The sequence below is a fragment of the Microcaecilia unicolor genome, chromosome 4 (genome assembly GCF_901765095.1).
Source record: "Microcaecilia unicolor chromosome 4, aMicUni1.1, whole genome shotgun sequence".
Lineage (NCBI taxonomy): Eukaryota > Metazoa > Chordata > Amphibia > Gymnophiona > Siphonopidae > Microcaecilia > Microcaecilia unicolor.
The window spans coordinates 226535803-226551471 of NC_044034.1; the positions used below are offsets into that span (position 1 = coordinate 226535803).

At 49.1% G+C, this 15669-nt stretch overlaps 1 protein-coding gene across 1 annotated transcript in view; it reads left to right on the forward strand.

Moving 5' to 3' along the window:
• The window catches only part of EFCAB2 (EF-hand calcium binding domain 2), a 124293-nt gene that overhangs the window by 81291 nt on the left and 27333 nt on the right, over positions 1-15669 (forward strand). Inside the window, exon 6 of the mRNA XM_030199523.1 lies at positions 7662-7728. Coding sequence (XP_030055383.1) covers positions 7662-7728 — 67 coding nt within the window. The remainder of the gene's footprint in view (positions 1-7661; positions 7729-15669) is intronic.

Here is a 15669-nt window from a genome sequence, read left to right on the forward strand (position 1 = left end):
TTTGCTTCCTGCAGAATTTTCAATCTATTTGATTCAAGGCTCTCGTTAATATACAGTGCTACCCCTCCACCAATCCGATTCACCCTATCACTACGATATAATTTGTACCCCGGTATGACAGTGTCCCACTGGTTATCCTCCTTCCACCAGGTCTCAGAGATGCCTATTATATCTAATTTTTCATTTAGTGCAATATATTCTAACTCCCCCATCTTATTTCTTAGGCTCCTGGCATTCGCATATAGACATTTCAAACTATGTTTGTTGTTCCTAAGTACATCATGCTTAGTACTTGACAGTATTAATTGGCAATCTTTTGTCTGATTTTTATTGTTATTTAAAGATACCCGATCTACTACAATCTCTTTTGCAACCTCACTATCAGGATACTCTATCTTCCCTGTTATGGTGATATCTTTGAAAGATACCTTATCCCGAACCATGCTCTTTTGAGCGACTGTCGGCCTTCCCCCCATTTCTAGTTTAAAAGCTGCTCTATCTCCTTCTTAAACGCCGATGCCAGCAGCCTGGTCCCACTCTGGTTAAGATGGAGCCCATCCTTTCGGAATAGGCTCCCCCTTCCCCAGAATGTTGCCCAGTTCCTAACAAATCTAAAGCCCTCCTCCCTGCACCATCGTCTCATCCACGCATTGAGACTCTGGAGCTCTGCCTGTCTCTTGGGCCCTGCGCGTGGCACAGGTAGCATTTCAGAAAATGCTACCCTGGAGGATCTGGATTTCAGCTTTCTACCTAAGAGCCTAAATTTTGCTTCCAGAACCTCTCTCCCACATTTTCCTATGTCATTGGTACCCACATGTACCAACACAGCGGACTCCTCCCCAGCACTATCTAGAATCCTATCTAGGTGACACGTGAGGTCCGCCACCTTCGCACCAGGCAGGCAAGTCACCAGGCGATCCTCACGTCCACCAGCCACCCAGCTATCTATATGCCTAATGATCGAATCACCAAGTACAACAGCTGTCCTAACCTTTCCCTCCCGGGCAACATTTGGAGATATATCCTCGGTGCGAAAGGATAATACATCCCCTGGTGGGCAGGTCCTGGCTACAGGAGTACTTCCTACTTCACCAGGGTGATGCTCTCCTTCTAGGAGACCTCCCTCCTCCAAGGTAGCACAGGGGCTACCTGACTGGAGGTGGGACTTCTCTACAACATCCCTGTAGGTCTCCTCTATGTACCTCTCTGTCTCCCTCAGCTCCATCAAGTCTGCTACTCTAGCCTCAAGGGAACGGACACGTTCTCTGAGAGCTAGGAGCTCTTTGCATCGGGCACACACATATGACACCTCACCAATTGGGAGATAATCATACATGTGACACTCAATGCAAAAGACTGGATAGCACCCCTCTCGCTGCTGGACTGCTGACTCCATCTTAGTGTTTTTTGAGTTTTTCCGTAATTTAAAACTTGCTAAAGTATTAAGGATATCAGCCTATCACTAACTTACAGTTCCTCCTTTAAACCCCAATCTTCAAGTTCCGAAAGCACAAGCAAAATTTGTTCACTTACCAGAGAAATATCCTCTTCTCCCAGAACTTATTAGAAGGAAAGCTTGAGCAGAGGCCCCGAGTGGATCGGAACGGACCTGGGAGTCACTCTGGCGAAGGCTCCGAGGATATGCAGATGAGCTGCAAGTCCTCCACGGCACCTGGTAGGAGCACTGTGCACCTTGAGCAGAGGCCCCGAGTGGATCGGAACGGACCTGGGAGTCACTCTGGCGAAGGCTCCGAGGATATGCAGATGAGCTGCAAGTCCTCCACGGCACCTGGTAGGAGCACTGTGCACCTTGAGCAGAGGCCCCGAGTGGATCGGAACGGACCTGGGAGTCACTCTGGCGAAGGCTCCGAGGATATGCAGATGAGCTGCAAGTCCTCCACGGCACCTGGTAGGAGCACTGTGCACCTTGAGCAGAGGCCCCGAGTGGATCGGAACGGACCTGGGAGTCACTCTGGCGAAGGCTCCGAGGATATGCAGATGAGCTGCAAGTCCTCCACGGCACCTGGTAGGAGCACTGTGCACCTTGAGCAGAGGCCCCGAGTGGATCGGAACGGACCTGGGAGTCACTCTGGCGAAGGCTCCGAGGATATGCAGATGAGCTGCAAGTCCTCCACGGCACCTGGTAGGAGCACTGTGCACCTTGAGCAGAGGCCCCGAGTGGATCGGAACGGACCTGGGAGTCACTCTGGCGAAGGCTCCGAGGATATGCAGATGAGCTGCAAGTCCTCCACGGCACCTGGTAGGAGCACTGTGCACCTTGAGCAGAGGCCCCGAGTGGATCGGAACGGACCTGGGAGTCACTCTGGCGAAGGCTCCGAGGATATGCAGATGAGCTGCAAGTCCTCCACGGCACCTGGTAGGAGCACTGTGCACCTTGAGCAGAGGCCCCGAGTGGATCGGAACGGACCTGGGAGTCACTCTGGCGAAGGCTCCGAGGATATGCAGATGAGCTGCAAGTCCTCCACGGCACCTGGTAGGAGCACTGTGCACCTTGAGCAGAGGCCCCGAGTGGATCGGAACGGACCTGGGAGTCACTCTGGCGAAGGCTCCGAGGATATGCAGATGAGCTGCAAGTCCTCCACGGCACCTGGTAGGAGCACTGTGCACCTTGAGCAGAGGCCCCGAGTGGATCGGAACGGACCTGGGAGTCACTCTGGCGAAGGCTCCGAGGATATGCAGATGAGCTGCAAGTCCTCCACGGCACCTGGTAGGAGCACTGTGCACCTTGAGCAGAGGCCCCGAGTGGATCGGAACGGACCTGGGAGTCACTCTGGCGAAGGCTCCGAGGATATGCAGATGAGCTGCAAGTCCTCCACGGCACCTGGTAGGAGCACTGTGCACCTTGAGCAGAGGCCCCGAGTGGATCGGAACGGACCTGGGAGTCACTCTGGCGAAGGCTCCGAGGATATGCAGATGAGCTGCAAGTCCTCCACGGCACCTGGTAGGAGCACTGTGCACCTTGAGCAGAGGCCCCGAGTGGATCGGAACGGACCTGGGAGTCACTCTGGCGAAGGCTCCGAGGATATGCAGATGAGCTGCAAGTCCTCCACGGCACCTGGTAGGAGCACTGTGCACCTTGAGCAGAGGCCCCGAGTGGATCGGAACGGACCTGGGAGTCACTCTGGCGAAGGCTCCGAGGATATGCAGATGAGCTGCAAGTCCTCCACGGCACCTGGTAGGAGCACTGTGCACCTTGAGCAGAGGCCCCGAGTGGATCGGAACGGACCTGGGAGTCACTCTGGCGAAGGCTCCGAGGATATGCAGATGAGCTGCAAGTCCTCCACGGCACCTGGTAGGAGCACTGTGCACCTTGAGCAGAGGCCCCGAGTGGATCGGAACGGACCTGGGAGTCACTCTGGCGAAGGCTCCGAGGATATGCAGATGAGCTGCAAGTCCTCCACGGCACCTGGTAGGAGCACTGTGCACCTTGAGCAGAGGCCCCGAGTGGATCGGAACGGACCTGGGAGTCACTCTGGCGAAGGCTCCGAGGATATGCAGATGAGCTGCAAGTCCTCCACGGCACCTGGTAGGAGCACTGTGCACCTTGAGCAGAGGCCCCGAGTGGATCGGAACGGACCTGGGAGTCACTCTGGCGAAGGCTCCGAGGATATGCAGATGAGCTGCAAGTCCTCCACGGCACCTGGTAGGAGCACTGTGCACCTTGAGCAGAGGCCCCGAGTGGATCGGAACGGACCTGGGAGTCACTCTGGCGAAGGCTCCGAGGATATGCAGATGAGCTGCAAGTCCTCCACGGCACCTGGTAGGAGCACTGTGCACCTTGAGCAGAGGCCCCGAGTGGATCGGAACGGACCTGGGAGTCACTCTGGCGAAGGCTCCGAGGATATGCAGATGAGCTGCAAGTCCTCCACGGCACCTGAGAAGGCAACCGGTGGGAGAGCTGGGCACCTCTCAACCAAGAAAAGGCTTACCAGGGGTTAGGCCGAAGCCAGCATTCCTCCCCCTGAGGGTCACCTGATCCTGGCTAAGAAGTACCTGGTAGCTCTGGGTAGGTGGAGCTCTTCTTTTGTGCACCCTTTTTCTTCTCCTCCTTTTTCTTCCTTTGGGTTTCGCTCGCCTGGGGGGGGTGCATGTGTGGGGGAGGTTGCATATTTGGTTTCTTAGGGATAAAATAGGGGATAATTGAACAGCAGGAGGCCTAGGTCTGGTCTCGGATAAGATCCAGCTGAGAGGGTGCTGAGTTTGAGTTCTTTTTTTGTCACTTTGAAGCTCATTTTCAAAAGAGAAAAACATCTAAAAAGTGGCATAAAGCAGCATTTGGACGTTTTTCTCACAAAAACATCCAAATTAATATTTTCAAAACCAATTTTTAGACATTTTTCTATGAAGTCCATCAGAAGTGCGTTCAAAACACAAGGGGGCATGTCGGGCGCATGTTAAAGGCGGGATTTGGGCGTTCCTAAGACTTGGATGTTTTACCACCATAATGAAACAAAGAAAACTGTTCAGGACTAAAACAAAGATGTTTTGAGCTAGACCTGTTTTTATAATGAATAGGGCACAAAAGGGTGCCTTAAAAGACCAGATGGCCTCTGGAGGGAATCAGGGGCTACCACCTCAGTGGTTACTGACCCCCCTCCCACCCCCCAAAAAATGTGAATAAAACTATGACTTCCCAACCTCTATGACAGCCTCAGATGTTAGAGCCAGGTCTATTAGAGCAGCATGCAGGTCTCTGGAATAGTATAGTGGTCAGTGCAGTGCACCATGGAGTGGGAGACTCAGGGCCCTATCTCCCTCTATCTGTCATATTTGTGGTGGAAACCGTGAGCCCTCCAAAACTCACCAGAAACTCACTGTACCCATATATAGGTGCCCCATTCAACCATAAGGGCTATTGTAGTGGTGTACAGTTGTGGGCAGTGGGGTTTGGGTGGGTTGGGGGGCTCAGCAGACAAAATAAGGGAGCAACGGTGAGATGTGTATCTGGGAGCATGTTTTTGACATCCATAGCAGTGCCCCCTAGGATGCCCCGTTTATCTCCTGGGATGTGTGGGGGACCAGTCTACTAAAAATACTGGTCCCCCTACATCCAAATGGCTTGATTTTTCAACGTTTTTCACGTGGACAGTGAAATAGTATTTTCGAAAACAAAAGATAAGACGTTTTTCTTTTTTGAAAATGACCTTCTTTTCTATTCGGATTTTGGACGTTGTTTTTACAAAATGTCCAAAGTTGGACTTAGACATCATATCGAAAATGCCCCTCTTTGTGACCCAGAGTATTGTTGTTTTGCTTGTGCATGTTATTTCTCACATTTTCTGTATACTGTTTGGCCTTTTGCTGTTGGTATAAATAAAGTAAAAAAAAATCCGAAGGAAATCCATCAGGACCTAGACTCCTCTGGAGCAATGGAGTTGCAATCACATGCCGATCATTGCCGATAGTAACTGATACACTTAGCATCTCCTGTTTTTGAATGGGAATCTGAGGAAGGGACCATCCCTGCAAGAATTACATGATCTCCTCTGATACTCCTCTCCCTTATACAGAGCGCAATAAAAATTCTTAAAGACCTCTGCTGTTTCTAATGGGAGTATGAACCATAGTCCCCTGAGGAGAGAATTCCACCCCTCCCACCCATATATTAGTGGTGGTCAATTTTTATGTAATCATTTGTGCTAATAATGCCCCAGCTTTATTACTGTGTTTATAACATTTTTGTTGGCCAGTTCTAAAAGCTTGGATGCACAGTGTGCTCAATTCATTATACAAGACAGCAGCACCTTCAGTTTATGTTTCAGTTCAAAAGCCCAAATCCAGTTCTCCAGTATAGTCTGTTCTTGCCGCTTCTGTATATAGAAGAATATTGCTCTGATGGGTGAAGCTCCAAGAATTCCTGTAATTTTCACTTAATGGACTAAAATTGGTGTCTGTCAACAAAGAGAAATTAAGGCGACAGTGACCATCAGGATGATTCCATCCCTGATATATACAGGGTTATGGCAATGGGGTAATGATCTAAAGGTGAGTTTTGACAGTATTTTTATATCACCTACATGACCACCTAAATGGGTACTACACAAGAAGTATCTATTCTACTGTGAAACTTATGGTGAGGGAACGTAGTATGTATAGCATCTATCATTAGGATGTTGGTCTCTCCAAATGAAACACAACCCAAATAGAAACATTGCCTAATGAATCTTATCAGATAATTGCAGCCCCCTTTTGGGCCAGACCTGTCAGTATGTGGGTGAGGCAAATATTCCAATCCCTCTGAAAAGTAAATTTGAGGAATAACATGCTAGAATTGAAAAAAAGTGCTTAAAAAATTCCAAGGTGCCAGTGTTTGGACCATAAATATTGGCTAATGTCAGATCATTACCAAATAGCTTTCCCTGCTTTGTCATGTGAAATACTGAAGACCTAGGGCAGAGCTCAGACGTCTTTAGTTCCTGTCTCAATCTCCTGGTTAAGGAGCATAATCCATAGGTTCTGGACTGGTCTGGTTGGACTAAAGGAAAGAAAATTAATCGGTAAGACCTAATTTCTCCATTGTATAAGTACTCCCAGTTAACAAAGGAAGCTTCAAAAAATGTTTATCTTTTAAATTTTACAAATTATTAAACAACCGTTGAAATATTTGCAAAACACTTTCTATCTTTATTAAACATCTACATAATTAAATTTTTTTCTTTTACACAATGTCATAAATAGAACATTAACACAATCATTCACTCTCTTTCACACATCACATCATATATAAAACGCTACAGCAATTTCCTCAAAAGATAAATCAGCTTCTCCTGTGTAGTTTCATAAAACTACACAGGAGAAGCTGATTTATCTTTTGAGAAAATTGCTGTAGCGTTTTATATATGATGTGATGTGTGAAAGAGAGTGAATGATTGTGTTAATGTTCTATTTATGACATAGTGTAAAAGAAAAAAAATTAATTATGTAGAAGATATTTAATAAAGATAGAAAGAGTTTTGCAAATATTTCAACGGTTGTTTAATAATTTGTATTATATATTGATTACAACCATTAGTGTTGAGTGAGCCTTACTTGGAACCTTTCTTTTAAATTTTAAAGACATCAGTACCACGTAGATGATTAAGGGCATTAACCTCCTTAGTTCCTTGTATAAAGCCATGGCTGGAATGAGCACTTCTATAAACGTTGTGCTCATATATACATGTATTTTGCATTGCAAAATGGGAAATACTTGTATAGTTTATTGACCTGCTCAAACCTTGCCTATGATACGTCCCCTTCAAATCTCAGCATCTTGGCCATCTATACATATAGATAGCACCTTACTGAAATTGCTATGTACTTTTGTAGCAAATCTACATGTGCAAATGTCACTGTTTACACATACTGATCATTCTAAAATGACCTCCAAATTGAGGGCCCCAAGGTGGTCACATTTATAGATTCCTTTGAAAATTCATCCTTATGTGTATAAGTTTTGCAACTCCTTTGTTTTGATAAGCAAGCACCACATTCCCATTCTACTTTCTGACATTCAAAAAAAAGAAACCTTAAAACACTTTTGAGAAATTGAGTAGGCAGAAGTCCTTTATTTTGTTTTCTCTATAACTTTTTGTTTTAGAAAATGAGATGTAATATTTGTAAGGTGCCTGGCTAAACATATGCATTTATGGCTTTCCTAGGTGTTAGATCAAAATCAGAAAGGGTTTCTTACCAAAGAGGAGCTGATCAAGTACATGACTGAAGAAGGTAAAGTGACTAACTTTTTTTTCTCTGAGGACAAGCAGGCTGCTTATTCTCACATGTGGGTTGACGTCCACTTCGGCCCGGGAATCGGCGTTTTGCTAGAGTCTTCTGGCGAGTGTGCAGCACTGACCCTACAGCCTTCTCCGATGGTGGATCTCGATGAGCGTATCCGGGTCCTGCTTCCAGAACTTCTGGAAGGACTGCTGCGCCAGTCTGCTTCGGTGTCGGTGCTTGCGCCTTCCATGCCGTCTGCTGCAGTGGTGAGGACCCCGTCTTCGGTGGTGCTGATATCGGCTGCCACCCAGGTCGACTCCCCTTCGACGTTGGTGGAGGAAGCTTCGCTGCAGTCCATGCGGGCATCGACCTCTCGACATTGCCATCAAGGATGTCGTTCCTCGGCGTTGAATCACTCTCAGTCTTGGAGTTCCGTTAGGGAGGTACTATCCGATTCTGAAGAGGAGCGCTCATGGGAGTCAGAGGGAGATCCCAGATACTTTTCTTCCGATGAGTCTTATGGGATTCCCTCTGAACCTTCCCCTCTACCTGAAAGGAGACTGTCTCCTCTTGAGAGTCTTTTCTTTACATCTTTTGTCTGGGAAATGGCTACGGCTATTCCTTTCCCTATGGAGGTGGAGGATGAGCCCAGGGCTGAGATGTTCGAGGTCCTGGACTATCCCTCTCCACCTAAGGAGGCTGTGACGGCTCCTTTGCATAAGGTACTCAAGGAAGTCCTTATGTGGAACTGGTTGTTCCCTCTGTGTGGCCCCGTGATCCCGAAGAAAGATGATTCCCAGTATCGGATCCACAGTGAACCTGAGTTGATGAGGTCTCAGTTACCCCACAATTCCATGGTGGTGGACTCCACCCTCAAGAGAGCCAAGAGTACTAGGCACTGTGCCTCGGTGCCCCCAGGCAGAGAAGCTAGGACCTTGGACTTTTGGGAGGAAGAAGTATCAGGTCACTATTCTCGCCGCCCGAATCCAGTCCTACCAGCTCTTCATGAGTGTACACTTGCAGAACTCAGTGAGGCAGCTGTCTACTTTGCGAGCCTTTTCGCCAGGTGGTCAAGCAGCAGAAGGCATGTCGTAAATTCCTGTCCAGGGGCGCTTACGACTCTTCTGATGTGGCATCTAGAATCGCTGCTCAAGCTATAGTGATGTGCAGACTCTCATGGCTGCGTGTCTCTGACCCTGATCATTCAGTCCAGCAGCGAATGGTGGATGTACCTTGCCAGGGGATAATCTTTTTGGTGAAAATCTTGTTGATCTGATCAAGAAGCATAATGATGCTATGGATTCTGTTTCGTGCTGGGCGCCTTCTGTTACAACCTCCTCATCAAGTCAACAGCGTGCGCCTAAGGCCCCTGCTGCTTCCCAGCAAAAGCAAGGGACGAGCTTTTGACTACCTCCAGTTAAGCATAGCCACTGTAAATGTGTCCATACCAGATGACTTGCCGGTTGGGGGGAGGTTAATGTTTTTTCACCAAAGGTGGCCTCTCATAACTTCCGACCGGTGGGTTCTTCAAATAGTCCGGTTAGGATACACCCTTAATCTGGAATCCAAACCACCAAATTGCCCACCGGGAGCCAGGGCCGTGCCTAGGGTCTCTGGTGCCCCCCTGCAGACTATCAGTTGGCGCCCCCCTCCCCCGTGAAAATGATCGCTCACCACTTGCCACACTGACAGGAATTGTCAGCAATATTCTTAGAAACAAATTGCTATACATTGCAAAATAAGATAGCAGATGTAAATTCTCAAACACTAAAATGAAAATAAAATTATTTTTTTCTACCTTTGTTGTCTGGTGACATTCTTTTTCTGATCATGCTGGCCCAGTATCTGATTCTGCTGCTATCTGTCCTCTTAACTCCATTTCCAGGGCTTCCTTTCCATGTATTTCTTTCCTTTCCTCCTTTCTTCTTCATTTCTGGTCCTCAGCTTCTGCCTATTTTCTTCATCCATGTGCAGTTTTTCTCCTCGCTTCCTTTTCCCTCATTTCATCTCCTTTATCTCTCTTCCGTCCCCTCTATGTCCAGCAATTTCTCCTCTCTCCCTGAGCCCTGCCCTCCCATCCATGCCCATCCATGCTCCTCTGTCCCCTGCCCCTCCATTCATTCCTATCCAGCAATTCCCTTCTCTCCCTGCGCCCTGCAATCCCATCCATGTCCATCCATGCTCCTCTGTCCCCTGCCCACCTCCATCCATCCATATTAAGCAATTTATCCTCTCTCCCTGGGCCCTGCCCTCCCATCCTTGCTCCTCTGTCCCCTGCCCACCTCCATCCATCCATATTAAGCAATTTCTCCTCTCTCCCTGGGCCCTGCAATCCCATCCATGTCCATCCATGCTCCTCTGTCCCCTGCCCACCTCCATCCATCCATATTAAGCAATTTCTCCTCTCTCCCTGGGCCCTACAATCCCATCCATGTCCATCCATGCTCCTCTGTCCCCTGCCCACCTCCATCCATCCATATTAAGCAATTTCTCCTCTCTCCCTGGGCCCTGCCCTCCCATCCATGCTCCTCTGTCCCCTGCCCACCTCCATCCATCCATATTAAGCAATTTCTCCTCTCTCCCTGAGCCCTGCCCTCCCATCCATGCCCCTCTGTTCCCTGCCCCCTCCATTCATTCCTATCCAGCAATTCCCCTCTCTCCCTGAGCCCTGCCCTCCCATCCATGCTCCTCTGCCCCCTCCATTCATCCCTATCCAGCAATTCCCCTCTCTCCCTTCTATGAACCCTTCCCTCACATCCATGTTCCTCTCTCCCCTGCACTCCCGCTCCCATGTCCCAACTGCCCGCCCTCTTCTCACCCCCAACATCCCTTTCCTTTTTTTCTTTTAAATTTACCTCCGTCCGGCAGCACAGGCGCAGCGTCAGTGAAGGAGGCGGCGCTCCCAACATGTCTAGCCTTCCCTTCGCTCAGTGTCCCGCCTTCTTCTGACGTCATTTCCTTGACGTCAGAAGAAGGTGGAACACTGAGCGAAGGGAAGGCTAGACACGTCGGGAGCGCCGCCTCCTTCACTGACGCTGCGCTGCCGGACAGAGGTAAATTTAAAAGAAGAAAAAAAAGGAAAGGGATCTTGCAGGAGAGAAGAGGGCGGGCAGTTGGGTAATGGGAGCGGGAGGGCGAGGTAAGCATGGTGTGGCGGCACCCCCCAGAGGACGGCGCCCCCCTGCCATGCTTACCCCGCTTACCGTGTTGGCACGGCCCTGCCGGGAGCTCATTCTTACAGCTCCTAGCACAGACAGGTGGGATTCTATTCCAGGTACTTCCTTGTGCAAAGAAAACGGGGGATGCGTCCCATCCTAGACCTAAGGGCCCTGAACAAATTCCTAGTCTGAGAAAAGTTCAGGATGGTTTCCCTGGGCACCCTTCTTCCCATGATTCAGGAAAGCGATTGGCTATGCTCTGTGGACTTGAAGGGTGCCTACACACACATCTCTTTACTCCCAGCTCACAGGAAGTACCTTCGATTTCAGCTGGGAACGCAGCACTTTCAGTACTGTGTACTGCTCTTTAGCCTGTTATCTACACCCATAGTGTTTACAAGGTGTCTAGTGGTAGTCGCAGCGTAGCTACGCAGACTGGGAGTGCATGTGTTTCCTTATCTTGACGATTGGCTGGTGAAGAGCACCTCGGAGGAGGGTGCTCTGGAGTCCATGCGAATGACTATTCAGGTGCTAGAGCTACTGGAGTTCATAATAAATTACTCCAAGTCCCATCTCACTCCTGTCCAAAAATTGGAGTTCATTGGAGCACTGCTGGACACGAAGACAGCTTGGGCTTATCTTCCCGAGACAAGGGCAGACAACCTCCTGTCCTTGGTGTCCACAGTTCGAGCATCTCAGCAGATCACGGCTCGGCAGATGTTGAGACTCTTGGGGCACATGGCCTCTACAGTACATGTAACACCCATGGCATGTCTTCATATGAGATCAGCTCAATGGACCCTAGCTTCCCAGTGGTATCAAGCTACAGGGAATCTGGAGGATGTGATCCAACTGTCCACCGATTTGTGGAATTCTCTTCAGTGGTGGACAATCCGGTCCAGTTTGACCATGGGACGACCATCCCAAATTCCTCAGCCATAAAAAGTGCTGACGACAGATGCATCCCTCCTAGGGTGGGGAGCTCATGTAGATGGGCTTCACACTCAAGGAGCCGGGTCCTTCTGGGAAACAGGTCTTCAGATCAACTTTCTGGAATTTCGAGCGATCTGGAACACTCTGAAGACTTTCAGAGATCAGCTATCCAACCAAATCATCTTGATTCAAACAGACAATCAGGTTGCGATGTATTACACTAACAAGCAGGGGGGCACCAGATTTCACCCTCTGTGTCAGGAAGCTGTCCAGATGTGTCTTTGGGCACGCCATCACGGCATGTATCTCCAAGCCACTTATCTGGCAGGTGTAAACAACAGTCTGGCCAACAGACTGAGCAGGGTAATGCAACCTCATGAGTGGTCGTTGAATATGGGCATGACCCGCAAGATCTTCCGAGCGTGGGGCATCCCCTTGGTGGATCTTTTTGCCACTCACATCAATCACAAGGTCCCTCAGTTCTGTTCCAGGCTTCAGGCCCATGACAGACTAGCATCAGATGCCTTTGTCCTTCATTTGGGAACAGACATTCTGTATGCATATCCTCCCATATCTCTAATAGGGAAGACTTTGCTGAAACTCAAACAAGACCGTGGAACCATGATTCTGATTGCACCCTTCTGGCTGCGTCATATTTGGTTCCCTCTTCTTCTGGAGTTGTCCTCCGAAGAACCATGGATATTGGAGTGTTTTCCAACCCTCATCACTCAGAACAAGGGGTCGCTTCTACATCCCAACCTCCAATCTCTGGCTCTCAAGGCCTGGATGTTGAGACCTTAGAATTTGCCTCCTTGGGTCTTTCAGAGGGTGTTTCCTGGGTCTTGCTTGCTTCCAGGAAAGATTCCACGAAGAGGTGTTACTCTTTCAAATGGAGGAGGTTTGCTGTCTGGTGTGACAGCAAGGCCCTAGATCCTCTCTTTTGTCCTACACAGACCCTGCTTGAATACCTTCTACACCTGTCAGAGTCTGGTCTCAAGACCAACTCAGTAAGGGTTCACCATAGTGCAATTAGTGCTTATCATCGGCGTGTAGAGGGTAAGCCTATCTATCTCTGGACAGCCTTTAGTTGTTTGTTTCATGAGATGTTTGCTTTTGTCAAAGCCCCCTGCCAAACCTCTGCCGGTGTCATGGGATCTCAACATCGTTCTCACCCAGCTGATGAAAGCTCCTTTTGAGCCACTGAATTCCTGCTATCTGAAGTACTGGACCTGGAAGGTCATTTTCTTGGTGGCTGTTACTTCAGCTCGTAGGGTCAGTGAGCTTCAGGCCTTAATAGTGGATTCACCTTATACTGAGTTTCATCACAACAGAGTAGTCCTCTGCACACACCCTAAGTTCCTGTTGAAGGTGGTGTCGGAGTTCCATCTGAACCAGTCAATTGTCTTGCCAACATTTTTTCCCCGTCCTTATGTGCCCACCCTGGCGAAAGCAGCTTGCACGCCTTGGACTGCAAGAGAGCATTGGCCTTGTACGTGGAATGGACGAAGCCCTTCAGACAGTCCACCCAGTTTGTTTCTTTTGATCCCAACAGGAGGGGAGTCACTATCAGAAAACGCACAGTCTCCAATTGGCTAGCAGACTGCATTTCCTTCACTTATGCCCAAGCTGGGCTGACTCTGGAGGGCCATGTCACAGCTCATAATGTTAGAGCCATGGCTGCGTCGGTGACTCACTTAAAGGCAGCCTTCATTGAAGACATTTGCAAGGCTGCAACGTGGTCATCAGTCCACACATTCACATCTCACTACTGCCTCTGTTTGAGGTTTAGAATCCAACTCCACCCCCATAGACCCGTTTTATTCTGTTCCAGGCTGCACTCTTAGCTAGCTGTATATAGTTTCAGGTTAACCTATTGTTATGATTCTGCTGGATCGGCAGGGGAATGTTTGGGACTCACTCCTGATTGGCTTGTCAGGGGCTGAGCCAACAGATGTCAGAAGCCTGATCCATTTAAGCCTGCCTTTCCCCTGCAATCATTGCTTTGGCGTTGATTGCTCTGATTGCTTGCTGAAGCCAGTCTGCGCTTGGTCGCTTGTGTTCATGGAGTTTAGCCTTTCTCCTCGTGCTTGCATATTCTGTGTCAGTGGCGTAGCCACAGGTGGGCTGGGGCCCACCCATTTATGGCTCAGGCCCACCCAACAGTAGCACATGTTTAGTGGTAACTGGTGGGAATCCCAAGCTCTACCAGCTGAAGATTTCTCCTGATGGTAACAAAAAGCTACTCTCCACGACACCGGCACCTGCGCATGCTCAGTTTTCAGTGCATGTCTGCTGCCAAGGTAGAAAGAAGCATTTTCCCACCAGCTGAGCTAATTTGGTTTTTTTTTTTTGGGGGGGGGGGGGGGAGAACACTTGGTGCTTGCCCAATTCTTGCCTAGGCCCACCCAAAATCTGTTTTCTGGCTACGCCCCTGTTCTGTGTGTGTGTGTGTGTGTGTGTGCTGGGTTCTCCCAGCATGAGCCTGATTGCCTCACTCCCCACACCTGGTTTGCTTTCTCCTTCTTCTCTAACGTAGTACTGTCTGGGGTAAGCTTGTGCCTTGAGTCATTTCAATTTATTTGTTTAACTTTCTCTCCCTCGGTTTTCCCTTTGTTGTGCTGAGCTTCTGCTCTGCTCCCTGTGGTTCTGCCTCCCCCTATCCTTGTATTTTGCTCTTGTTTGTTTGTTTGTTTTAGTTCTCTTTGTTTGCTGCAGCTGTCTCCTCTGTACGGGGAGCAGCATTCCTTTTCTGGTCTGTGTGTGTCAAGGCAGCTTCCTCTGTTGCTTACTCTCCCCTTTATCTTTGTCTGCTGAGTAGCTCTGCCCTGTTTTTTTCCCTTTAGCAGTTCCCTTTTTCCCTTGGGGCTTGTGGGGCCAGCTTTGTATATTCGTTAGGTAGTTCTCCCTTTCCCTTTGTATGCTGTATATTCAGCCTAGTGTGTTCCCTGTATGCTGTAGGTACAGCCTAGTTCCCTTGTGTGCTGAATGGTTCAGCCTAGAGTGTATTCCTATAGGTGGTTTTCCTTCCCCTTTCCCTTAGTGCTGTAAGGTACAGCCAAGAATGTTCCTATGAGTGGCTTCTCCTTTCCCTGTATTGTTGTATGCTGTAGGTACAGCCTAGTTCCCTTGTGTGCAGAATGGTTCAACCTAGAGTGTATTCCTATAGCTGGTTTCTTTTTTCCTTGAGTTTTGTGTTGTATAAGCCTAGAGTGTTTCCTTCTGGGGCTTCCTGTATTCTTGTTTGCCTGTGGCACAGCCTTGTATACCTTTAGAAGCTTCTGCCTCTCACCCTTTCCTTTGTGACTCTACTCTGCACTGTGTGCACTTCTTGTGGCCCAGTTCTATGTGGAACCTTTGTTGTTCTTTCTCTGTTCCCAGAGTGTGATGCGGTTCCTGGTCGGCCGTGAGGCCCACTTGCTTGGTCTCTGCATGAGTGGGTTCCCGATCGGCCGTGAGGCCCGCCTTAATGCTCTATCTCCCACTTTCTGGTGGTGCCTGTTGGCTGTTGTGAGTGTGCGGGGTTTGGTGGCTGGGGTGGTGCATAGGGCCTGTTCAGTCCACCCTAGGCCATGGCCAAAATCCTATACTAGGCCTTGGCCTGGGCTCAAGGATTCATGTCCAGAATAATACCTATGTTATGTCCTCGCCGTTGCAAGGCCCAGTTGACCAATGGTCATTGTTTTGAGTGAGCCTGGATGCTAGGGATACCCCACGTGTGAGAATAAGCAGCCTGCTTGTCCTCGGAGAAAGTGAAGATACTTACCTGTAGCAGGTATTCTCCGAGGACAGCAGGCTGATTATTCTCACAATCCCTCCCACCCCCCCTTGGAGTTGTTATTTGTTATGCTTTTTGACAACT